Source organism: Gambusia affinis, linkage group LG24 (assembly GCF_019740435.1).
Source record: "Gambusia affinis linkage group LG24, SWU_Gaff_1.0, whole genome shotgun sequence".
NCBI lineage: Eukaryota > Metazoa > Chordata > Actinopteri > Cyprinodontiformes > Poeciliidae > Gambusia > Gambusia affinis.
The window spans coordinates 11,048,911-11,075,629 of NC_057891.1; the positions used below are offsets into that span (position 1 = coordinate 11,048,911).

The window sequence follows — 26,719 nt, forward strand, 5'->3', positions numbered from 1 at the left end:
TGATTGGAATTATTATTATTATTATTATTATTATTATTATTATTATTATTATTATTATTATTATTATTATTATTATTATTATTATTATTGTGTTCCTTTTCAGTTTATTTTGTTGCACATAAACAAACTAGTTTGCATACACACATTCACTCGTGGAATTTTGAGCCTCTCTGCTTGCTGTCAGTTTTCTTGTTCTTATGATTATTAAATAGCAACAGAGAAACACTTTGTTCTCTGTTAATCTTTCATTGGTAAATGCTAAACACTCAGCCGCTGGACAATCACAATGTGTATTTTAAACACAAAATATGACAATTGGAGTGAATACCAAGGCGCATGTCTCCTTGGGACAGCCTTAAGTTGTTTTTCTGTATATATGCACAGTTATTTCTTTGTATTTTTCTGCACGTTGTGTTTTGTTTTTTGTTTTTTTTATTGATAGATCTATGCATACACGTTAACTCTGACTTTGTTTTCAGATCAGAACTGACAGCTAATATCAGGTCACCCTTGTCACTTGTGAAAGAGCGATGTTGAAGTCACTCTTACTCTAATCAGCCAACCAATGCCTATAAATGAGGAGCAGATGTGCCTTAAATCACCTTTTCTTGTCTTAACACCTTCTAAACAAGCAGCAGTCATTGTCAGCTGTGAGAAGAATTATTGACCATAATGACATTTTTTTTGTTTGTTTGTTTTTTTGTGGATTTTCAAGAACTTTTGGCTGCGACAAAAAAGTCAAATGTACTCGCAGGTCCTGGCATAAACACTTTTGGACAGTTTTCAGAAATCTCCACAAGGAGATTCTTTTGTCACAGATCAGAGGCTGATCCCAACATTTACCTTATAGCCATGACTGTAAATCGCAAAATCGTACAAAAGAACTTTCAGGATAATACAAATAAACATAAGCCCAAACTCAATTTGTTGTGCTTTTGCTTTTGTTTTACATTTTCAAGAGTCCTGCACCTCATTTCCTCTCAGCTGTTGATGCAGACGTGGTTTAAACTCGAGACTTTAAGACAAGACTCGAGTCTTGTCTTCGCTACAGTTTAGCGTCTTCTAAGATGCACATCAGCTTCTCAAAGTACATGACGTCCACCGACTGTGGCTCGTGAGGCTATGAGTCCATCTCCAAGTCCTGAGACCAACTCAAGCTCCTTCACCACCTCTACAGCATCCCTTCCGTGCGTTTGCTCCTCCAAACCACGACTGCGGTCATGAGCAGGGTGATCAGCACCGACACTCCGATGAAGGGCGCGAGGACGCCGATTGACGGCTCGTGGAGGAGCCGGCCGGTCACGGCGCAGTGGTGGAAGTACGTATTATGAATCTTCATGAAGAAGTCGTCCACCAGCCGGTTGGGCCAGAAGCAATCCATACTCAAGGCCACTTGGCAGGTGCAGTTAGTCAGTCCCTCGTAGATCCTGCAAAAACCAAGACACACACACACACACACCAGTGAATATTTGCTTAAAGACTTTAGATGAAACACTAAAATTAACCCGACTTTCAAGCGTCCGAGGGACGTTCAAGTCTCTCAAGTTAAAATCTAAAATGATATTGAGTCTGAATTTTACATTTGCAGTCTTTGGACTGAAATATTCTTTCCTGATGTCTTTGATTCTCCTCTCCGTGTGAAAGAGCAGCAGGGGATTTCTGACGGTAGTGGGGGGCAAGAAAAAGAGCTGAAGAGTTTCTAGAATTACCAGTGAGCTTAACAGAGCTATATATAACTGCTTAGTTGGTGGAGGGCAAAAGAAATGGAGATGCATTCCAACTGAGGAGCGCGCTCATTGGAGCACTGCGACATTCCAGAGAGAGAGTCTTCTCTGGGTGAAGTGTGACTGTGTCTGAGGACGATCGAAATGAGGAAAAGCAAAGTCAATCTGTGGCAGAAACAGAAACAAACGTTAGATGATTTCATTACATAATCACAATTCTGGATGACTAAGCAGACTTATCAAGAACAAGATTAAGTGGCACGGAAAGATTAAAAGGGTTTAATTCAGTGAGAATTGACAGCATGAAAGTCCCGTCCTGAGGCAGAACATTCATAGCCCCTCTGTTCTGGAGGATGTTTTTCTAATTGTGTCTCTTTCCAGATCCTCTCTGGTGGAAGTTATTTTTAAAGGCTTTTGTGACCTTGTTTAGCATGTCCGTGGTTAAATTTAGGTTGATACTCCGAAACATCAAACCTACATCAGATTCTGGTCATTGACTTCGGCGTACAGATGAGGTCAGATGTTTACCCACTGTCATCCCTTGACATTTTCTCAGAAGTGCCAGGCCCACACTGGAGATCTCCAGCAAGTTCTAGCGTCCTGTTGCACCAGGACTACTTTAGGTCTGTCATGACAAAACCTAAAGGTTCAACTTTGACCAGGGCTTCTCCTGCTCCACCACTACACCATCAATATCAAAAGAGGGAGTCAGAGAAGCAGAGGGTTGAGCCAAATTAGTGGCCAGAACAACATCAGTCTCACCATAATGAAGCACTCAGCTCTAGGAATGTGGTCATGTTGAGTATCTATGAACTCGGCTGAGTACAAAGAACCCATCTTGTTTGGGATCCCACCTATCTAGGGCAGAGCCCTTTGGATTTGATTGTTTTTCCTCAATATTTCCTGTTATTTTCAAATCAGAGGTCTTCTGAATATAGCTACTTGAGTTTTATTTCACACCAGGAAAGCGCATTGGTCAGTTTGTTTGGTCCAGACCGGAAGCCGACTTTATTTATTTATTTTTGTTTGGTGTAGTTTGGGTTCAAATTGGGCTTTTTTGCAAATGGACTATAATAAACAAAGCTAGATGGGTGACAACCATTCGAGAGAAATGACAGGTTTCCCAGGATCTCAGCTCCACTTCGGCTTGAGAATCACCCAAATTATATTTAACACACTATATAATTAAGAAGTGGCAAACAGGTGTTAATTTAATCATTACAAAGGAAACCCCCGTTTTTGATTCATTTAGAAAATCAACATAAAAATATTTAATCTCTTTCCATTGTTTTTTTTTTTTTTTAAATAATAGCATAAATGCATATTTCAAGTACATTTGATCAATATTCAAAATAATAAAAAGTAGTATTCACATTTAGATGGATAATGTGGCACTCAAGTTTCAGTAGTTTATTCTTCTTATTAATCTTTATGAGGTAAATCTCAGTTGATTTATTATACATCGGATTTTTCCAAGTCTCATCTAATTTAGCTAGTACTTATTTCCGCCAGTAGATGGCAGTAGTGATTTAGCTGTGAGCGAGACTCACTGACGCTCCTCGGCATTTTACGGCAGCGGCATTAAGGCCCTGTTGCACTACCACCCTCATTCCACCCTCGTGTCCTTGAAATGCGCACAGGAATTAATTTTTATTTTGAATTTATTTTGCACAAAGTCATTACAGGGCAAACTTCTGATATAATTATAAAATTAACATCTTTTTTTGTGGGAGTGGAATAGAAACCTATTTGATTATTATGTACTTTAGCAATATCATGATTTTAAAAAAAAAAAATTTCCTCTCAGACTAGAGGAGAAGAAAAACCGAATCATCAGAGTTTCTGATGAATTTCTTGTTACATTTTTGGTCTGTAAAGTCACAACATTCATAATTTCTTTTAAAAATGACATTTTAGTTCCATTAGTCTTTTCACTTTTCAAATGTAGTATCAGGCCTTTTTTTCCCTATTTTTTAGATATGCCGTATGTTTGTCCTTAACTTGATCTTTGTTGGCACATTAGCTCCACTTTATACCAAACTAACTTTTAGCTGCATAAAAGAGATAGTGGGTAAAAAAAATTCTGTCTCTAATTAGGATTTTTAAATTAAACATTAGTACATTTTGATGTGTTTTTTTTTTTTTTTCAAATTCACAGACTGTCGCAAAAAAGAGAGAGAACAAAATCAGTTTTGAAAAGTAAAGTATTGAAATATTTTTTGTTTCACTCTACTGAACATGTGTGATTACATAGAATTGTCTTTATTAAATAAGTCATAGCAAAGCACATATCTCCAACAAATATCTCCAACAATGACTAAGGAAATCAAAAATACCTTTACTGTACATTTAAAAGAATTTGTTTTGTTGTAGTTGTACTTTTTAGCAGCACAAATGCCTCAACAGTGACCAGTCCAGCTATTTAGGATGTCGAAGTTACAACACTAGGGGGCGTACTCTCCCAATTCTCACATTTTTGCTGCTTTTAAACCTGCGCACCAATACTTATTTCCACCAGTAGATGGCAGTAGTGATTTAGCCGCGAGCTAAATCACTACTGTTGATTTAGCAGTCGAAGGGCCTTGATGGGCACTTGAACTGAATCCACACTTCACAGAGGGGCGTAGAGTGCGCACTGAGTATTGGGACTGGGCCTAAGTTTAAAGTTTAGAAGCCCAGTCAGAAATGTGTCTGTGTACTGCTGACTTTCTAAAGCTCTCCTTTGTGTTACAGGTGAGGTTAAACACACAGAAGTTTGATGGAGCCATGTCTTATTTTGTAAAATTTTCACAAAGTGACTTTACCACTTCCCTTTGTTTGCTAAATTTGGTTAGCCTTGTAAGCTAAGTTGCTTCTTTTCACTGAGTACTTTGTATGACAGGGATGTCACTCTCTGTTTTTGATTGTCAAAGTCCATTGTTGTCTTTGCTCTCTGAAGTAGTGCTCTGAAGCATTTTTGTTTAGAAAGAATATATTTTCTCATTTCTGCCTTTATTCCTTTTATTGTTATTTCTACTATGGGCATTTTACAGCCGTGGCAGGAAGTTAGCATTTTGAAGGTCAGCCAGAAATGACTGACCTAAAGCTTTGTTTTGTGTTACAGACAAAAATAAACACTTGGGGTGCCGGAATTAAAGTTGTCCTCATTCCAGGTGCAACACAGGAAGTCTATCGGAAATAGATAATGAAAATTTACTTTACAGAGGTTTTTTTTTTGGGCTCACATATTTGCAAAAACACATTTCCATTTTCTGCATTGCTGGGTTCTAAGTACATGGTTTTTGCTCCATGATGTTAAATCTAACATGGTGTCAGACATTGTAACTTGTAAATAGCACTTGCTTAAAAACAAATAGTGTTTTACATAAAATCCAGTATGGAATTAGCTACAATGCGAGTAGCTTTTAGTTTAAGTCTTCAATGAGAAGTGTACCCAGTTTGAAGACTGCATACCTCAGGTTAGGCGCTACCTACTGAAAACTAATCTCGAGAACCCCACTAAAAAACTATTAAAGCTGGGGAAACAGAAATGCGTTTTTATTTATCCATTCTGTGAATATTTTATCACTACTGCATTTTTAATATTATCTGTAACAAACGGTTCAGCCAATTAGATTTGATCTATAAAATAACACACATCAAATTTGTGTGAAGTCAAGTTCTTATTTTAAAATGGGGAAGAAAACATCAAAAAAGGCTAAATCCTATTTGTATTCCCTAAATCCTTTCATTTTGCTCTCTTCAGTGCTGCCATCGCGCATTCTTACCAGCAGTTTTATTACACCAGTGCAAACCTCGAAATGCCTGTACTTTTTTTTTTTTTTTTTTTTGCAGCACAGAGAGCGCCAGCAACCAATTATTTTGTTCTGGACCAGGCGAGGACAGGGAGCCGGGAGGGAAATCACGTAGTTCTGTCAGAAACTTCTTCAGAGCCTTTTTATCCTCCTGCCTGACTCATCCTCCGGCAACCGCTGCTGGTGCTTGGAAAGGAAAGGCCACTGTTTCGCTTTCAAACGCGCACGCCGCCAAGTGTGATGTCAGACCGATTCGGGGAACGCGGCTCCGACTGAGCGACCGGTCGACTTTGAGCAATAGATATTGTGGGAGAGAAAACGGGGAAAACTCAAAGCGGCAGACGGAAACCGAGAAGGGAAAGGCAGAAAAAGCATTGTAGAGATAAAACTAACAGCTAGCTAGACTATCAAATATAGGAGAAAGTACTCCTGGTCCAGGTCTCTACGTTCTTCTGGGCAACAGACTGACCTATTCACTCTTAAACTCTATTTATTTATATTTACCATAGAAACTGCTCCTTGTCCACTACTTGTTTGTCTCTTTTCTCTCTCTCTCGTTATCAATAATTTCTCATATGTGAAGCCTTTTTATGTTGCTTTGCCATAGAAAGTGCCACAGGCTCTAGGATTTGTTTTTAAATGATAGACCTGAAGCTATGGGGACTATTTTTTGTTTGCTATAGAAAGTTTTCCTTGTTCTGTTTGTCTTTGTTTTGTTGTTCTTCTGCCACTAATTTTACACACTCTCTATTCCCCTCATAGAAAGTACCACCAGCTGAGATCTTCTACATTTATCTTTGCGTGTTTCCTGGTTGGGGAAACATTGCCAACACTTTTTCCATTTGTTATTCTTTCCACATAGAAAGGTCTCCTGAGGCAGTGTGTTTGTGTTTAACTTTTTAAAGTTTTTCCTGAGCCGAGTTGACACGTTTTCCATTTGAAGGGATGCTTTCCAGTGTTTTTCGATTTCACTCACTCCACTATTTCCGGCCAGCTGCACCACGTTCCTGAGTCCAGGCTGACCATCTCCTCCTTGAAGTGGTTGAAGCAGAGGTCGTCGATCACCTTCTGGTAGAGCAGGCTGTCACATCCATACTCCGAAGGACCGACGTGAGCTGCAGAGAGGATCCAGTCATAAAGGTGCTTCTTTTTTTTTTTCTGTGATTGGCAGAAAATAACCATTGTTGCGAGTATGAAAGAAATATGACACAAAGCGCTTCAGTGGTTATCTGCTCCTTTTCATCCCCCCCCCTCATAATTAGGAATATGTTTGGGCAACAAAACAAGGTCACATCCTGGCTCCGCGTTTCCCCGCAGGACCGTTTCTTCCCTATTAGTCTGCTACTTTCGCAAAGAAAAGATTTCTTTAATTTCCAATCAGAGTCCCAATCCCGTTTGTTTACCTCGGAGACGCGAGCAAGCGGCTTCTTAATGTGGAGGCAGGCGGTGGCCGTCCCGTCGGACCTGAGGCTGAATGGAAAGACGGTGTGGAGGGAGGGAGGGGCGGGGGAACGGCTTGCTGCTCAGATCTGGAAAGGCGGCGGATCTCGGGCTGCGGCGGCCCGATAAGGCCCAACCGTTTGGCCCCGGTGTTTGTTCCGACTCGTCGGGCTCTCTGAGGGAGCCGCAGCCTCACAGGGACAACCAGTGTGTTTGAGTTTTCAAAAGGACAGCGGCTCAGAATCAGCAGCTACGAGTCATTTCCTTTTTTTTCCTTCTGTAATTTTGCGGGAGAAAAAAACCCCCAAACAAAACATTTCCTGAATCAAAACTAATAACTAGTGTCTCGCTGTTTAATCACCAGATGGGTCTTCCTATGTACCATTGAGCATTAGCTGCAAGATATTCCAGCTATCAAAATAAATGGCTTGCCATACTTATGTAACAGAAATCAAATATTCTGTTTTATTTTATTAATAAACGCTCATGTTTTGATGTCTAATGTTGTTGAATTTCTCTGTAAAACCCCAAACAAACATCTTGTTTTGATATCTAGTTTACAGTGAGGTCTGCCCTGTTTGAACCTCTAAAGCTCAATTGTTTGGGAAGATGCTTGGCGTTTATAACAGCTCCCAGCCTCTCACTGTTGAATCACCAAAACTTTCTCAGAATGTCCAGAAAAGTCTGGAATATCTGATTGTTCTATTTCTACTTGTGTAAACGAAAAAATAGTTCCAATTCCAAACTGTTGCAGCGTTCCATCACGAAGTCCAACTTGTGTTGAAAGATGTCTTCAGTTCCACGTTTTTCTGCATCTCCCAGAGTTCTACGGCCAGTAACTCAGCCGGCCAGAGTAATAAGAGAAGAAACTCCTTTAGAGACTCACCTGCCAGCAGCAGCAGCAGCAGCAGCAGCAGCAGAGCCATGCTGGAAACAAACTTCACCTCCTCACTGGCTGCAGCTCGGAAAACACGGGCCTCGTTCTGGACTCGCCTCTCCAGCCAGAGCTGTTGGTTCTGGACGGGCAGACCGCCGGTTCCAGTGAGACTCCTGCCCGCTCCCCACCGCCCCCATCACAGCCTGTCATCTGAGCCCCGAGTCCCACACAGCGGACAGAACAAAGTCAGGGTCCAAAATTAGAGCAGGGGTGCATTGTGAATGCCGCAGGTCGTCACGGCAGAGACCAACCAGATCACCGCGGCGACGCGCAGCCACAGGAAGTTATGAAAATACAGCAGAGTTCAGAGTTCAAATCTAAATCAAACACATAGCACCAAAGTGAATAAAGATAAAATTTTTATTAAAATCAAATCAAAATGATTAAATAAACTGAAAGTTTTGTGTGATCAAATACCAGAAAATATTGAAATTTTGACATTGACAACATTTAAGTTAAGTAATAAATAGTAGAGTATGCAGAACTAAAATATATGCACTATGTGTTTTACCCAAAAATTGATTTGCATACCTGCAAAAAACAACAAAAAAAGCCAACAAACAAAACATTAAATTAAATTGAATGTTGTTAGTGAAATTACAAATATTACTTTATGTGGCAGCCAAAAATGTAATTAAGCTCAGTAAAGCTGAAATAGAAATACATTTAAAAAGATTTAGAGGTAAATTGCTTATGCTGAACTTGTTCATAGATCCTTTAAATAATCGTTTCAATTAAAATTAAAGAAATATACAAGCACATGCAGATATTATTAAAATGATTCCTGTGAGTTTTTGTGCCCAATGAATGAAAATGTAAAATAAATAAATACATACATTCATATTCTCAAATTACAAATACTGAATCAAATGTCTGTCCAAAACATTTTTAATCAAAATTAAATCAATAAAAACAGAGCTATCCCTTTCTGTTTCCGCTAGAGGGCAGCAGAGGACATTAAATAAAACTTCCTCGTGTCACAGTGGGTCCATATCGACTCTTGTCTGTTAAGCCCTGGATGCTGAGCTGAGGACTCGGGTCAGGTTGTCTAGAAATAAACATCTGCTTACTTTGACTAAACCTTCCTCTCACTACACCTTTTTAACCGAATTGTTCGTGTTCCTGCTTCTGGTTACTTCAAACGTATTGATGAGTCAGTTCCAGTGTTTAATAAGGCGCTAATAAGCTGACTTATGCGGATAAAGAATAACCAAAACCAAGCAGCTGCTGACAGGTGCAGTGACAGCCGCAATCACTCCTGTTAGCCAATCAGGAGGCGCGTTGGGCTCATTAGGAGATGGGTGTGTGATGTGATTGGCTGAGGGAGGTGTCGATTAGGCGGAAAAAGCGTGTGCAGAGCACCTACACCCCATTCTCCCCCCTCCTATCCCAACACGCACCCTCCCTCCCCCCTGCTGCTTGCTCGGCTCCCCCCTCCCCTCTCCAATCCAAGAACCGGCGCAATGGCAGAGTGAGGAGTAAATGGCTCAGAGTGTCCGCGGCGGAAAGCGACCTAAACACCGGACTGGGAGCCCACAAACAAACCCAGCAGAGCGGGAAGCCGTCACAGCACCCGGGGACACTTTCATTCCGACACTTTCAGCCCGTTTTATTCCTCTTCTATTTTTTTTTTTGGGAGAGCGCGTTAGAACAGCGAGGATATCTTAATTTGGACATGTGAGTTATACGGGAGTTAACAAGACAAGGAGGCTTTCTTCTTCTTCTTCTTCTTCTTCTTCCTCTTCTTCTTCTTCTCCTGGTTTTGGATCAAAGATGAAGTTCCAGGCGTGCGTTTTAGTCACTTTGGCGGTGATCCGCTGGTGTGCAGCGCAGTCAGGTGAGTGTTTGGATGCATGGATGGGTGGATGGTTGCGCGTCCGTGCGCATCGGTTCCTTCGGAAAAATGGAGCGCAGCTCCTTGAAACTGAACACAAGTTCTCATGTGAGTCATGCCCGACCCTCTCACACCTGCAGCGGAGCCTGCTCCAAAAAAAAAAACAAAAAAACAAAAAAAAAAAACATCCACTCGCATTCAGCTAATCTGTTTTGTGAAATACGAACCTCATCTTTGCGCAGTTTCTTAGTGTGTTCATGCCACTGCAGCTATTTGCGGATGTTTTTTTTTCTTTTCTTTTTTTTTTGTTGCATGATTTAAGTATCAGCTGCTGTGCGAATCATTTAGAAACCAAGCGGTCAGGAGTCATCAGGACCCCTGAGGTTTGGGTCCTTCTGAATGTTCCTGCAGTGACGCTTAGAAGTCAACTGAAAGAACTTCCTGAGTGGGATTTTTTTTTTGGGGGGCTTGAATCGATTGTTTTTGCAGTGCATTCGTTTCTAAAGTCATTAATGTGTTTAACTTTTCTTTCACACTGGAGAAAAGCTGCTCTTAATTAGCATAAATTGAACCTTGCATACTTTCTATCCCAGGGATGGGACCAGTTCTAGGAGCAGCAGTCTTTAATTCCAGGTTTGAACTGGAAGAAAAAGTGAAAGAAACATCGTTAAAAGCGAACCATGCATACCTTCTACTGCAGGTCCAGATGGGATGATTTTGAACCATCACAGCCTCATGTATGTCCAGCTTCGAACTGAATCAAGTGCAAGCATGGACTGTTCAGTTAGATGGAAAACCGGATCGAATGTTTTTAAATGTGTACTTTCTATCCCAGGGCCAGATATTTATTCTAAATTTGCACAGTTTTGATGTATGTCAGACTGATATTTAGATTGCGGTGGCTAATCCTAGCTGCAGACTGCTGGAATGAAGAAAAACAGCAAGATATGTCTGTACTAGAACGGATAAGACCATGCCTCCTTTCTACATACGTCCAAATGGAAGGGACTAGTTTTAGTTTACTATGAAGGTGATGTATGTATTCCAGGTTGTTTGTAAGCTTAGAAAATGGAAGTTGGGCACGAATAAAGTGTGAAGAAACATTTCCAAAAGCAGAAACTGAACCATGTATACTTTCTACTTGAGGGCCAGGGTTTTTTCCCTGAGGGCACAGTTGTGTGGAATAAAACACAGTTTGGATGCGATCATTACTTTACATTGATATTTAGTCCTAATAGTTCAGAAAACAACTAAGTTGAAACACTGAATCACTGCAACTTGTTAAAATCACAAAGTGAACAATGCATACTTTCAAGCTCATTTTGGGACAGGATCCTTTTACCCTAGTGTACGATGCTACAGCACAGATGACTGATTCGACGCGCTACTCAGCTCAAACTGATTCCAGAAAGGGGATAAATTGAGCAAGGTATACTTTGAAGCCCATGTAGGACAATACAGTGAAGGTCACAGTTTTGATGCGTTCTTCAGCTCAAACATCAATTAAACTGATACACAGACTTTGATTTGAGAAAGTGGGGGGGAAAACTAACAAGGCGTACCTTCAAATCTAACAGCAGAAAGATGGAATCAGCACTTATTAATGAATGCAGTGTTTTAAAACTCAACAAACTGGGCCATGAATACTTTCTTGTTCAGGTCCAAATGGGATCAGTTTGTCCTGAAACTGGCTGTAAAAGTCACAAATTGAACGATGCATACTTTCTAGCACAGGTCCGGCTGGATGAGGTCAGTTTGCCCTAACCCCGAACACAAACTGAACTATGTTTACTTTCTAGTTTAGGTTCACATAGAACATTAGATCAATTTGGATTCTAAAAAAAAAAAAGCAAACTTGTGTTGTTGTTTACTCACAATTGAAATATGCACACCATCACCCCTGGTGAAATTTAAAGCAGAACATTTTGGATATTTTATGTAAACTAGTACAAATGGGCAAAAAGACATAAGTTGAACCATGCATACTTTCTAGTCCAGGTTTAGATGGGATTGTGTTGTTGTACAATCTAAGAGTACAATGTTGTAACTGAACCGGAGAAAAGTGACAAACCAAAGGTCTTACAACTGAACACATTTGACGGTGCATACTTTCTATCCCAGCTCCTCTCCTTAGTGGCAGCTCCAGCAGATGCCAACATGCACTCTCTCACAGTCTGGGTGCTGCTTTGGTGTGGATCTGGCATTGTTGGGAGCTGAATGCAGCCTATTAAAACGAGTGGATGGATGCTGGGATGGATAGGAGCGGGGCAGGGATGAACGAGGGAAGAAAAGTGGCACCCTCTCCGCTTTATTTATTCTCAATGCGCACGCTGCCATCCGAGATATTTGTGATGCAAATTCGGCCCAAGAATCCGAGCTATGCCTTGTGGGAAGTTCACTGAATGTGTGTGTGTGTGTGTGTGTGGGCGTTTGTCGATGTTTGCTTCTTTCTTTTCGTTTGCTCTCCTTCTCGTCACCCTTGCCGCTTTAGAAAGAATCCCACCCAGCTCCGTATGTTTGTGTTTACCTACATGACAGTCCGAGTGAAGCCAAGGTTGGAGCCGTTTTCTTTCTTCCCGTGATTGAAGCTGTCTGCTCGCTCCTGCAGCGAGACAAATGTCTGTAGCGTTCCTGCCAGTCAGCTCCACCAGGCTGTGTGTTCCACTAAACTGGGCGTGATGTGGCGTACGAACACACGTGTGCACCGCAAGCTGCTTGATTTATAGTTCCTGCTGGATTCTGGCCGGCTGTTGGCTCCTGTTAATCTCAGTTTAATCCAAAATGAAGATAAAATCGCCCAGTCTCTTCTCCGTCGGGTGCCGTAGAAGAGACTGGGCCAAACTTTCTTGATAAGTTTCTAAAATGAGGTGTTTTAATCCAGAATTTGCTGTTCGACATGAGCTGTATTCTCATTTAGAGCAGTTTTTTTTTAAATATGCTTGCAGTATTTGGACACCATTCATGTTTGTTGAGTTTCATATCTGGATACAACGATGTCTTAGAGCAAACAGTCTGAACAGATGAACCGATCATGTACTCTAAAATTCAGGCAGAGATTTTAAAGAGCTGAGATTAACAGCTTTTAGGTAAAAAGCTTTGATCAAGCTTGACATCCTGAATCAGAATGATTGAAATAGTAATTTTAGATTTATAGCACCTTACCCAGTTTAGCTGTTAGTCTCTGGCATCAGTTTGAGAAAGGTTTGGCCTCACTCCCCACTTTCAGGTGTGTGGTGTTTGAGGAGTTTCCTGCAGGTACAAGCTGGTTTAAAGTCACCCTACAGAACGTGTGTCAAACTCGAGGCCTGGGGGCCAAGTATGGCCCGCCATTGCTTCTTATGTAGCCCTCTAAGACTCCAAATTACATCAATATGTCCCTCCAGGTTTTCACAAATTCGCAAGATTCACACAAAATCAACAGATCCCCACATTTGTTTCTGACCTTACTGCAAATTTTTCTCAGAATTGGCCAAAAACATGGGGTTCAAGTGACAGCTGCCTCTGCCTCACTTGATGTGAAACTGTAGTTTGTGATTGATTAAAATTAGCCCGATAGATAGCGCAACTATCATAAAAATCCCTTCCAAATATTCCTAAATTAGCGCCACGAAATCTGCGATTTTGATTGCAAAAAAACACAAAAACAATCACAAAATCCTGGATGACTGATCAGTGTGAAAAGATGTTTAGCATTATTTCATTTTAACAAACACTTGAATGCTGAAACAAACAGCTATTTATTGATATTTTAACAGTTCAATGGGGTTTATCAATAGATTCTGGCGCAACCGGCCCTTTAAGAACATTCAGATTTTTGATATGACCCAAAATGAAAATGAGTTTGATGCCTCTACCCTTCAGCATCTGAGTAATATCATGATCTGGACTTTAACTGGGCCATTTCATTTCTTCATTTCCTACCAGTCTGTTGGGAGTGAGTGGGTCTACTGGTATGTTGTCACTAAGGAAGGTGGATGTTCTTTAGTCTCCGCAACATGGAGTCCAGAAGGATTTCCAAAAATCAGAAGTTGTCTTCCTACAAAAGGAAAGAAAAAAAAATTGTCATAGCCTTCTTTAAGCCAGCTGACAAGAAAATCCTAGCGAGTAACTTTTTGCAACTTTGCCTTCAATAATAGAAATCAGGCAACCATTTAGTCAATTTATGCTAAACTCAAAACAAAAAAAATTAGACTTCGCATTGATTTAAAAAATTTTTTTTTTTAAATATTTGTTTTTAATTTTGGTCAATCACGGTTACTGCCTGATTGATCGTTGCATCAATAATAATTGGTCTGGTTGCCTACTAAAGGATGTTTTTGCCCCTTGAAATTTATAAGAAATCCTCCAGAGAAACAAAGATTGCTAGTCACATTAATAATAAACTAATCAGACTTTCAATAGTCAACATGAAAATCATCTCACAGTTAAGGAAATGTTTGTTCCCATGTGGATAAAAGAGGCTATAGTACATCCCAGCTAACCCGAACCTCTTAAAGGCACGGAATATTAGTTAAGGTGTTTAAGCTTCTTAAAAGATTGTAACAACAAAAGTCATAAAAATCGACGTTGCTCTGGTGTCTGGGTGTAAATGAATCCTCTCGGTTTGTTCAGACAATTGTATCTGCTGGTGTGGGATTATGTGTGTGTGTGTGTGTGTATGGATGACATTTTGAAAACGGCGCGTTCTCCTGTTGGAGCGGTCGAGAGAGAAGACGCCCCGACCAAAGCCGGTATCAAATTTGTCAGCCAGCGGATGTGGTTTAGGCTTTGTAGAAAGGAAATGAGAATTTATTACAAGCTAATTAAGCACTTTTTTTTTTTTTGATACCATCAGTCTGGACTGTGAGGCCTTTATTTGACAGCATGAGAGATGTGGTCGGGGGGACCGGGTGGAAGCTGGGTGTGGGAATTCAATCTCGCTTTAAATTAGTCAACATTGCTATCGTAACTTGATATCTGCCAGGCTCGACTCCTGCCAGGCTTTTGCTGCGAGCTGACGGAGATTTCTGCCGCTCCTGTGCATTAGTCAGTGTCCTCGGGTGAAAGAGACGTAGTGGGAACAGAACTTGGCAGTTTACACAAAAGAATAATAATTGCAGTTCAGAGAGGGTGACATTCAGGTGTTATTTGCTTCCTCTGACGAAGCCGGACGATCGCAGTGGTCTTCGAGGGAAGCCTTTATAGATGACTGTGTGGCGCGTGGGGGGTGATGGAACGCTTTTCCAAGGCCAGAGACAGCAGTACACAACCTCTCATGGTACCCGCCGTCTGAATCAGCGCTCAGATTATTATCTTGACGGCCCCAACAAAGATGATGCTGTTCTCCCTCACGAGAAAAGTGATGTCTTCTTTCTCTCCTCTTCTCCCTTCTTCTCAGGCATTCGATCTGTCGACGTCACGAGCCTGTTTGCTTGACATTTTGTTTGCGACCCCGGCTGTACAGAAGGGCTTCTGTTCTTTGAGTTTGTGCGCCGCCAAATATTTACATGTGTAATCACAACTGCACAGCGTGGGAAGGAAAACACACAAGACTTGGGTGCAAAATAGCGGCTTTATTGGTTATCCTTCGAGCTCCTTAATGCCTCGCCGTGCTGGCTCTGCGCTTGTGTGCTTGGCAGCACAGACTTTTGAACGCCCAGTGGCTTTGCCTGCTAATGATGAGCGGGGTTTGGCTTTGGTTGAGCCGAGGCATGCGGCGCCAACTCCTGGTGGGAGTTAGATTGGCCGGTTGGAAAACTGGACGCCTGGAACCAATGTCTCTCTTTTTTCTTTTTTTTTTTTTTGTCCTCAACAGGACTGAGATCTCACTCCTAAACAAAAGACGGAGGCACCAAATTCTACAGAAAAAAAAAAATCACTGCTCCCATGTCTTGCTTAAGGTGACTCTTTTAATGCCTCTAATCCACACAGGCAGTGATGGGTCTAAGGCTTTCCATTTAATGGTTAGTTCCATTCTTTTGGAAATCACGACATGTTTATGAAACCAATTAGTTAAATTTTTTTTTGGCCTGTAAAAGAGAAACGGTGAAATCTACTGGATGATAAAAACGCTAATCACCTGTAATTATAGATTTCGCCCTGAGGGCTGACATGGATTAGTTAATGGATCAGTATCCTGGTACATACTGCTGTTATGAGTGCAATTACAAGCATAAAATTACTTGTGTTGTCTCTCAAAAGTAATATTAAATGCTCCAGTAAATAATATGAGGCATTCTGCAATTTAAATTCTTAAACGATAAGAATTTGGTGTTGAACTTTTTATTAAAACAATTTATCTTCATAAGGTCATATGAGCCCTGTGAAGCTGTGCAGTGGACATGCAAAAGAGCATATTCTGCGTTGATTTATTATGTATTTAAAACTCTCCCAGAATTTCAGGATCCTATTTCATTTTTCTTTTATTTTATCTATAGACGATGTGTAGATGAATGCACAAACAATAAGCTAAACATGATTGTTCAAACGCTTGCGTATTGCCAGTAGGATCCCATGCATATAAATCGCACATCTCCCTGTACAGATGTCCTTCTGACATTCAAGAAACAACTGTGTGACTTTCTGTTGTTATTTCCTGAACTTCGTAGGTAAACCAACTAAATGCATTCAGTTCTCGGCAACGAACCTGAAAGCATGAAGACTGTGAGGACTTATGTCTATAAGAGGCTCTAGGTTATGACTTCGAGCATTCAAAGACTTTAACAGATCTTATATAATCTGGTAAATGTTGAACTTGGCAGAGCTGACATACGGTTTGTACTAAATTGCAACTCAACACAACAAGATGTAGTGTCTTTATTGTAAAAGCGAGGTAAGAATACCTTTACATGCTTAATAGTCAGGCCTCAGGAAGAATCTTGCATCATTATGATTGGGCCCTAAAGTCCCAATAAAGAAAAATGCTTGCATTTAACATTCCAGGCCCTGAAGAGAGAATGAAAGAGAGTAAACACACACAGACCGTGATCAAGGTACGGCGCACGGGAGAGAAAAGAAAGAGGAAGCTTTTCTTTTTTTCTGTCTCCCAGGCCTCTTGAAGGTTTGTTCGGCCCGCCACTTGTAATTCCACTCAGAGACAAATGTCTCCATCCTGCGCTTTAGGGGCTTCCTACACACAAGCCCGCATATACACACACAGTGGAGGGCTTTGGAAACGCACACACAAATCCTGTGCAGCAGCGCAGGTTAGCTTCCAACACCTCAGATTTCTCCTTTCATTTAAAGCCCTTCATCAACTTTCCTTCACTTGTCATCTCCTTTTCACTTTGCTATTAGCAGATCTTTCTCTCTCACACACCCTGCCTCCTCCCTCCTGTCCTCAGCCATTAACATCTCCCTCTGTTTGTTTTATTTGCTAGCTCCGTTTCATCCGCCTTTTACCACGTTACTTTCCTCGTTAGTCGCTTTTTTCCCTTTTTTTTTTTTTTTTTACTCCCTGTGTCCCTTTCCTCTCTTGCTTCCTCTTCATCCCACTCACAAACAGTCTTTCTGTCTTTCATTAGCTGTGTGTGCTTGCGAGGCTGTCGCAGCACACACGGACAGAATAAGAAAACAGACCTTTTAATCACGACATCCAATTTGTTTCACGGACAACATGCTGTCAGCAGCACCGTCATACACTGTTCAACTAGTATTTACGTGTAAACATGTGTAGACGTGCTTGTTTGCTCCAGGGAGTTATAAAGATGCTGATCCTTCTTTTTAGCTAGCTGCTAACTTACTGACAGCTAGCTGCTAGCTTGTTAAATGAGTGTTTTGTTGTGAAGTAGCCAGGAATAGTCTAAATTCTCGAGGAAATTCGATGGTGCTGTCCTTCTGCGTATTGTTGAGTAGCATTTTGCTAGTAACGATTGAATAATTTTTCAAGAACTCCAGAGAACATCTATATTGAAAAACTAAAAGTAGACTTTGACTTTGGAGGTTATTTGAGAGCTGAAGTCTGACGGTGTGTCCAAATCTGTTGCCCGCAGAGACTAGAAGTCAGCTGTTGTTAAATTGGACGGTCCAGCCTTCAGATATATTACTACTTTAACCTCGAGTATATTCCGTCACTTAGCAACCATTACGGTGCTAAAAACAAGCTGGTTGAAATAGAGCTTGAAATCTTGCTGAGTTTAAAAAAAAAAATTATTTAATCCTTTTTGCTAACTATTGAATTGTTTTAATAAATAACTTTTTATTTTATTATAAACAGAAGAGCCTTACCACACATCCGCGTCAAGGATTTAATTTTTGTACCGCTTTACTATAGTCCTATTTAAAACTGTACTCCTCTCCCGCTCTATTTCCCTCATCGTCCGCCATTGTTGCAAGAAAAAAATCTCACGCAGTGAATCTTGCGATACGTTGGGCTGCGAAGAAAACACCAGACAAAACCGACCTGTCCTTTTATGTCCTTCAAAAAAGAAGGCAGCATTTCTAAGCTGCATTTGGAGGATTCCTCAAATTTGGTGATTGTTGTGATGGAATTGGCCCTTAAATGGAATGTTGACACCATAAGCACAAAAAATGTTTTGTCCCTGGTTGCTATGGTGATTTCAGCCTGCGCTACGGAGCAGAGGGAAGGGTAGCACACATCCCACATTCAATCAGACAGAAAGTGAGGTGCTTATCACCACAAATGGTCTCTCATTGAAACGTATCGAAATGTTTTATTTTTGGAGTTGTGAATGGCTACAGGATGTGTTCACTTCTTCTGACTTTCATGCAGAATCTGTTCCGAGTTGAATCAGTTCTGGCATCTCTCCCCACGTGAAACCTCTCCCCTAATCCATCTGATTTCCAGAAAACTTTCTCTGACTAAATAGTCCATTCATAAAAAAATTATAAGAGATATTTAAAAGCCAATGGACAGACAACTTCTCTAGCATCTAACAGTTGAACTGGGTGTATGCGAATGTATATGATGCCTGAGCGCAGCGGCAAAGTAAGGCAAGCTTTGTGATTTTATTTCCCTAAATAAAGTTATATTGCCATGGTAACCAAAAACATCACCAGATGTAATGGCACACATTTCAGTTCCGAAGCTGCTTATTTTTTATGTACATAGATTGAGTGGGTGCACTCTTCTGTCCAGGTTGTGTTGAAGCATCACATTGCTCTCTGTGCATTTCCATGGCAGCCATCACTGGAATAATGTATATAGCTTTTGCAAATAACAGCAGTTTACCGTGTTTCTGTTGGTGTTCTGTGTTTGCATCAACAGGCGATATATGTCTAGACAAGAGAAATCAGTGCATGGCATGCACATACATGCATGCATGTATATCTGTGCTAATGTGCAAGAGGAGTTGGATTGGGTTTTGACACTTTAGCGGTGCTGTGCTCGGGCACGGGGCCAACGCAGGAAGTGGAGCGCCGCTCAGCCGCCTTTGATTGGCAGCACTCCTTTGGTGAAGCAGGATGAAGCGCGATCGACTCCGTCTTTCACAGTCTGGGCTCTTTCTTTCAGTTCCTGTGCCCTCTTTAACTTGCTTTTGCTTTGGCTGTCTGCTCATGCTTTTAGCTTTGCACAATAGAGGGCATTAAATTCCCAGTAGATTGTCTTTTTTTTTCTTTTTTCTCCTCTCTCTCTTTTATTAAAAGCGTGTTTTAATAAAAGCTAATGTAGAAGAAAAATCAGGCGCATTACAGTCTTAATTTTCTAAATATGAGGTTGCTTTTGACTAGCAAACTTTGCTCTTGTGGACATCAGTCACTAGTTTACTCTTATGCGCGTTTCAGTGATTGTGTATGTGTAGCCAACCCCGCTGGTGCATTGTCTCCCAGCTAATCCCTAGTAAGACATTCATGGCAGCTAATCTGTTTAATTACACTACAAATTAAGGATATTTACTGTTCCAAGACTTTTATGCGACACCCGCCTTAATCAGGGCCCTAATCTCTCTGGCACAGTCGGAGTGTGTATTACTTTGGGTGCACACGTGACTGTCTGCGTTGTGATTGATATTCTGCATGCTTGCTGTTTATCAGCCTGTTTCTGCCAGCGTCTGTCTCCATCGCTGCGCTTTAATTCTCTCCTGGTTGTTTGCCCACAATGAAAGAGAAAAGAAAACAAGAGATTATTGTATTTTTCCGGCTGTCGTCGAAGGCTGAGAGAGGCATCACTTAGGAGGATTAAGATCTAATATCAGTGAAACGTGGACATCGGCTCAAATGGCGCCTCATCTTCTACTCATGTTCTGTGAAATCTGATGGATTAAAGGTGGTCTGAAAACATGGAAACATGCTTTTTTGGGGGGGGTGAGGTGCTGCAGAGTTAGTGATTCTGTAAGAGATTTATTAGGATCTGACCATATTTGTCTTATGTTTTAGCTCTTTGTTTAGATTATAATAAATAGTTGTTTTTTTTATGTTAGAATCAGATAATTGATTAAAAGTCCAACTGGAAGGAATATAGTGACCTAAACCAAATTTTATTGAATCCAAGCATTGTATAATGTGTTATGGCTGCAGCCTCCCCTTGTGGTGGCGAATGGATATAGCACCCTTACACAATGAAATAAAAAGTAGTAAGAAACCTTGTCTTTTAAAGAAGTATTTTCCAATAAAATATCATCTCCTTCGTTGCCAAGGAGGAAAGACATGAATGTAGGAATCAGGGTTAGCAGTGCAACCTGGCAAGCCTAGACTAGCGACCTTAACCATTGGAAAACAAGGCTAACAGGTGGGGTTTTTCTTATTTAGCTTTTTTGTGGTAACAATGAATAAAGTTTTCACAAACTGTCGCAAAGAATCTGTAACCTGCATGATAATTCAATAGTTTTACTTAGTCTGTATGTTACTATTCTTACTTCTAATGTAGTTGTAATGCCGAGAATTATTAAAAATGTTCCCTTTTTGCATTTTTGTGAATAGAATGAAGATTTTGTTGCTGTTTTTTAAAGCTGCAGTATGTAACTTTTCACAAAAAAAAAAAAAAAAAAAAAAAAAAAAAATATATATATATATATATATATATATATGTATACACATTTCTTTTCATATTTGTGATGATAATCTGTAGACAAAAAAATCTAGCTCCTCTGCCTTCTTCCAGTGCTAACTACAAACAACCAATCAGAACCAGGGGGCGGGTCTTAGCCCTGTCAATTACAATCTCATCCTCCTCTCCCCTTAAAGCTGCAGTTTTTAACTGTCTGCAGATCCTGTAGTTAGCATAGCCACTGATGTTGGCACATAAACAGTTTTCCTGTAAGTTGTTTCTCCACCATTAGCACATTTAGCAGTGAGTGTATGAAGGTGATTTACAGCGCTAAGACCCTCCTCCTGGTTCTGATTGGTCGTTTTTGGTCAGAGCTACTATTGTCTTCAGGTAGCAATAGTAGCTCAAAGACGAGGTAGAGTAGACATGAGTATGTTGCTAATTATTTGTAGTTGTTTTCCGATTAAGAAAAATAAATACGCATGCTTTAGTAAACAGCATGTTCTCTTGTTTTTTATATTTTGAAGAGCTTATTGTCACATGACATTTATATGGAAGAGAAACAGGAAGTCAGGGATTCCTAATTAAATGTTTTACAGAGGTTCTGAGCTCAATGTTTTGCTCGCCGTGTTTCCAACATACCCCAGGTGCAGGCAAGCGTGTAAGTGTGTGTGCGCTCCTCGTTTTTCAAAATAAAATTATTCTTATTCTTGCCGTGTATGTTTGAGAAATTACAAAATTGGAAATAAAATCTAGTTTTTGATCTGCGGTCTGTTGTCTGCAACGCTCAGCAACTGCTCTGTTGAACATTTTTAATCTACCGTTTTAAACTCTGTCAGCTGTAATTTCCAAGCAACACATGACAGGTGTATGTGTTAGCATTACAATTTATGTACATGGAGTTAGAGGTTGTCTGTACCTGTTCAGATGGGGCACACTGTCCTTTTTTTTTTTTTTTTCCACCCTTCCCAACAGCCCCTCCCGAGATGGTGGCGTGTAATAAATGAGTGGGCGCGATAAAGTGGCAGCCATGACAGGCGACCAGGGAGGGTGGGAATAGAGCGAGTAGACGTGGGGAGAGAAAATGTGGAGGGGGTTATGTGTGTGTGTGTGTGTGTGCTGGGGAGACAAAGCGAGACAAAGCGGAGGTAAAAGAGATGGAAAGTCTCTGAGGATAGATAAGGAGCGAGCATGAGAGGATGAGGGGGAGACAATGGAAGGTGAGAGGAGGGCGACGGTGAGGGATTGTTGCTCGGAACAATACCTCGGCCAGAGGTGGAGACTCTTTCTCTGTTACTGCTTGTTCTTTTTATCCTCATTACCCCCTCACCGACCCTCTTCAGGCTTTTCCCCTGTCTTGTCTGAAGTCACCTTGCAGCCCGGCAGAAATATGGCCGCACCTTTGGCAGGTTTAAAGGTACATAAAACCCGCGAAGGTGAGGGCCCTCTCTTCCTTCACCACCGGCAACCATGAAAAGAGCACATTAACAAGCGTCCGTACATGTCTGTGCTTCATAAAGTTGTCTTCAGCTGAAAAGTTTCCCGTGTGCTTCTGGGCGGCAGTGAGAGAGCCATTGCTTTGGGCAAGGTGAGCGCGAGCCTGTGGCCGGCCGCCTCCGAGACGTCTGACAAAGACAGAGAGAAAAGGCAAAGAGGGGTGGTCTAATTTCAGCCAAGAGAGGCCTGGATCAAGTCTGTGTGCTGTTCCAGTATGTGTCGGTGTGTGTGTGTCCGGCAAAGGTTAAGGTGGAGTGAGTAAGACAGTGTGTTGTCTCTGAGGAGTACAGCTATCACCACCGCTGAACGCTCCAATTAATCAACCCAGGCCACGTGTGTGTGCGTAGACTCTGAGTGTGTCTGTTAGGATTCTGGTGCGTTTGTGTGTGTAGGGAGGGGTGCGGGGGGGTGTGTGTGTACCACATTCAGGATGTGTTGCACACATAAACAGCCTGGTTCTGGTGTGTCTCCATGGATAATGCTAATGGGGTCACTTGTTTGCTGTTGTTGAAGCGCAGATGAAGATCTAACAGAAGTTCTTTGTGGGGTTTTTTTGTTGCATTTTCAACGAGATTTTGTATAACTAATCCAAGACAAAAGATTTGACACTATGTCTCCCCTCAGGGGACACTTAAAAGAGAGTTGGTCTCTGCAATTTTCTCTCTTTTAACATAACAATCTAAATGGAAGACTATATGGGATCTGTGGATATGCATGAAGTTGTTTTATGTTTCTAAATGCTAATAAAGTGTATTTGATTTGATCATCATTGGTGTTACCAGCTCTGGTTGCTCACCCAAAGCATTCAGGATTGTTTCAGTGCCATCAGAGACCATAGAGATGCAAAACCTGGTGCTCATCAATCTGGTAACACCTAGAAGGCAACTTCCAAACTATCTTAAACCCAAACCTGTACAAGACAGAGTGTTAGCAAGGGGGAAACATTTAACTTCTTGCTCATAAGGCAAGATTTGTATGCTGATTTTAGCCCCTTTTTTCCTATTAGAAGATATTCCTGCAGTGTGGTCAGAGTGATTCTTTGGGATCTTCTGTGAGCACAAACCAGAACACAGAGTTGTTGCTCCTACCGTGGACACGACATACTTAACCTAACCTGCTGTATCTAAGATGTTTTTTTCTTGTCGTGTGTGTGTGTGGTCTCAAATTGTTTATTCAGCATGTCTTTCCTGTTATGGACTGTGGACTTGCCTCTTGCCCAATGACTGCTAGAGAGTGACACCAGTGACCAGGCTATTGATGGACGGATAATTCTGCTACCCGTTGTAACTTGGTTGTCTTGTCTTATCTTATCTTATCTTATCTTATCTTATCCTGTCTTGTCAGAGCTTATCCGATTGGCCCAATTAAGGTCGATCAGGATCCTACTGGGGTGCCGAGAAGATGGATTTGGGAACCACAAGCAGGAGGCAATTCCAGTCTTTGAGTTTTACTGCCCAGAATTTATTAGATATTATATTTCATGAATCCACCTGATTTGAAGGAATGACTCACTAGTGTGATCCTGCATGGGGGAAATCTAAAATCGCCTTCATACCAGAGGCTTTCTACAAACTTCGTGCTACACCTCATATAGCCTACATGGAGCTCTAGTGCGGGTCTATTAATTAAGAGGTAAAATACAATTTTTAGAATGTAATATATAGTTTTATGTATTTGTTGGGAATGTGAGCAGAACAAAGACATTAGTGTAGTTTATCATATCTCATGTTGTGAAGCAGATGAGTAGAGAGCTGGTAGGTGGAGTACCCTCACTGACTACTAGCTATTAAGCTAGGTCATTAAATAACTGTGCGTTTGTATCTGTAGATGTTGTTTGTGTGTTTGTTGCATGAATATCTGAAACATATTCCATCGGTGCAAACAAATAAATGCACAATACTTTAGAGAAATGGGAGTAAGATGCAGATTAAAGTAGTTTTCATGTGCACGGAATTTAAACACTCCGTGCATTTGAATAGAGATGCCGTTATCTCGTAGGTTCATTCCAAGTCCATTAAATTCCACAGCGACTGCATGTATTCATGTGTTTTCCGGTAGATAAGCACTGTGAGAAAATGAAAAGACAGAGAGACGTTTTACCAAAAAAAAAAACCTGAGATAAACATGAGGGCAGAGAGAGTCGAGACGCATGTGGTTTCTTCGTCGGACGGCTCAGGCAGCGCCTCGATACTGTCACGCTGCTGCCCCCGGTGAGCCCCCGTTCCGCTTGAAAATGAAATTCTCGAAAAGCTTTCACTCTCTTGAAATCTTGTTTCCAACGTGGGGCGGAGGGGGCAAACAAAGAGGTGATACAGAGCTTTTACAGGAGAATACAAAACAAGAAAGAGAAAATAAGACCTGGTTTTCTAGGAGCCATTTGAGTTAGTTGTCACTTTTAAATAGGTGGGAACTAATTTGAACTAGTTTGATCTGGTGTAATCTGGTCCACTTGGCACCAAACGTCCTACAAAATGTTGGTTTTCGAATACATTTTCAATGAGTCGCCAATATGTTTGCAAACTTATGTCTTGTAGTGTTTCAAAATAAAATCCTTTTAGAATCTGTATGAAATGTTTCATTATAGCTAATAATTTTTAAGCCTTAGTTTTCCCTTTTCGTTTTAGCTCTTCAATCCAGAATTAACTTAAAAAAAGTTCGGTCCTTGTACCACTCTTTGAGCGTTTTTGAAACATATTTAGACAAAAGAAAAAAAGAACTTTAGAAACTTTAGAAACACCACCATAATCCCACTAAGCGTGTCAGAAATTAGTGGACACCATGGTTCTAGTTCACCCCGAAAGTAGACCGCAAAATGTTAAAAGAAGTTTTTATGATCCTCAGATGTTATTTTGGGCTAGCTTATGGAAGGTGCGCAAGAAAGAAACATGAAGGTCAGGCTGAAGTTATTACAGAAACAAAGACAACAACTTGGCCAGGTCACAATTATAAAATCAACATTGAATTCTGCTGTTTATCCTTTATCACTGAGGAAAATATGAGCACTGGAACAGTGGTTTGGTTTCTCTTTGACGTAGTACCAACATTATAGCCTCTCATTTAAATGGTAGCAAAGTTTTGGCCTCTCGTTGACGCGGTGACAGTGTTTTGGTCTGACGGAAACTCAAAGGTTTCATGACGGGCTCCGGAGTGCAAATTCTTTAGAAAGGAATTGCAAATCACTGGCCGTCTGAATGCAAACCAAGAACATTTGGAGGAAATGGCTTCACAGCATCTCGCACAGTTTTCTCCCGCTTACAGCACAACAACATCAACGGCCGGCCTCCGTATTCTCTCTGTGTTGCTGAACTTCTTCATATTATTTGGTGATTTGGAAACATTGTGAGAGTGAAGGAATGGAAAGTCCTGGGTCTAGTCAAAGCCCAGATTTGAGCAAGCTGAGATATAGGGGGGGGGGAAATCAGTTTTGTTATCTTTTATTTAATAGGTAAAGCAATGTTTATTTGTGGTGTTTATTTGCAATTAAATTTATTTTCTTGAGATAAAAAAAACAAAACAAGATACTCTTTTTCAGGTGTCCTAATTTTGCTCAGGACTGTAAGCACCTCCATACGAGGAAGTAATAGATTGCCAATACAGTGATTTTTCCATGCCAGAAGCATCAGAAATTGGCTGCAATCTCACACAATTCTTATATATTAAAAGCACATTACTAATTTCAGACATTTCTGCTGTCCATCATAGTTCCCAGAGCAAAAACCGGTGAGTGATTTCTATCACAGCTGCCCTCAGACTAAATGTCAGAGATGGAAAAGAGCTCACCAGCAAAGACTTGGTGTGAAAAAAACATTTATTTTTTTTTTCTCTTCTTCTCAGCGAAACGCAGAGATAAGACGGCAAGAGAGAGGGGTTGTTATGGAGAAAGTGCCAGACAGAATATTTACACATATCCAGACACAGACGGCGTCAGGCTAAAGAGCAGAAAAACATAAAGTACAGGACGGGGGAGGACATGTCGTTTGTTCTACATATGAACTCGTTTCATTTCCCTCTTCATAGCCGATTCTCATTTCCTCTCCGAGGTGTGATATCTACCTGCAGGAAGGATGTGTGACACATGTAGGTAAGAGACGAGATTAACAAGAAGGTCGAGCTGCATGAATAAAACACACGACATCCAACCCGAGGACGTATTCTTCCAGAGAATTACCAGCAATAAAGACAAGAGGGCAGAAGAGGAAAGAAAAAAAATATATAAAAATAAAAAGGCAGAGGTGAGAGGAAGGGAAACAGTTGCAGCCCTGCGGGCTTCGCACACAGAGACGAGCCAGTGCAGCTATTTGCCTTTTATTTCTTCTCACCATCTGCCCCTCAGATTCACTCGTTTACTTAATTAGAGCGCTGCCTTTCAGGGCCGACGCTCTCAAACCGCACTGGCCGTGTGGCTGTGTGACCTGTCTTTATTAGCAGTTGTGCAGGCACTTCAGGCGTTCCTGAACATAGCGGTACGCGTGCGTGAGTTCTGGAGGGCTGACCCGAGGCAGGTCTTGCTCATTACAGAACGAGCGGGTGATTGTAGGCGAATCCTCCCAAACCAAAATCTGGTAATGC

At 41.1% G+C, this 26,719-nt stretch overlaps 2 protein-coding genes across 6 annotated transcripts in view; one reads left to right on the forward strand and one right to left on the reverse strand.

Annotated features, from left to right (window-relative positions):
- Nucleotides 1-1,171: 1,171 nt before the first annotated feature.
- On the reverse strand, nucleotides 1,172-8,381 carry LOC122826848 (receptor activity-modifying protein 1-like). Of its 2 annotated transcripts, none has more exons than XM_044109171.1 (3): nucleotides 7,852-8,381; nucleotides 6,495-6,637; nucleotides 1,172-1,427 (listed from the first exon to the last, which is right to left on the reverse strand). In XM_044109171.1, the coding sequence occupies exons 1-3, from the start codon at nucleotides 7,882-7,884 to the stop codon at nucleotides 1,172-1,174; spliced, it is 432 nt and encodes a 143-aa protein (XP_043965106.1). In that variant the 5' UTR covers nucleotides 7,885-8,381. The 2 variants fall into 2 exon arrangements, with proteins under 2 accessions (XP_043965106.1, XP_043965105.1); XM_044109170.1 differs by having other exon boundaries at nucleotides 6,495-6,633; nucleotides 7,845-8,374.
- LOC122826847 (receptor tyrosine-protein kinase erbB-4-like) overlaps nucleotides 6,546-26,719 on the forward strand; it is a 238,051-nt gene continuing 217,877 nt past the window's right edge. For 2 of the 4 annotated variants that reach the window (XM_044109166.1, XM_044109168.1), the window contains exon 1: nucleotides 9,274-9,732. In XM_044109166.1, coding sequence (XP_043965101.1) covers nucleotides 9,669-9,732 — 64 coding nt within the window. In that variant the 5' untranslated portion in view covers nucleotides 9,274-9,668. Of the gene's footprint in view, nucleotides 6,659-9,272; nucleotides 9,733-26,719 lie in introns of those variants that run through there. The other 2 variants (XM_044109169.1, XM_044109167.1) reach the window with 2 other exon arrangements.

Bases quoted from the DNA above. Each gene is read 5' to 3' on its own strand.
- LOC122826848 (XM_044109170.1), bottom strand. From the start codon at position 7,884: ATGGCTCTGCTGCTGCTGCTGCTGCTGCTGCTGCTGGCAG. The intron at 6,634-7,844 runs GTGAGTCTCTAA...TCCTCTCTGCAG, and splicing joins GCTGCTGCTGCTGCTGGCAG to CTCACGTCGGTCCTTCGGAG. The intron at 1,428-6,494 runs GTGAGTGAAATC...TGGTTTTTGCAG, and splicing joins AGCTGGCCGGAAATAGTGGA to GATCTACGAGGGACTGACTA.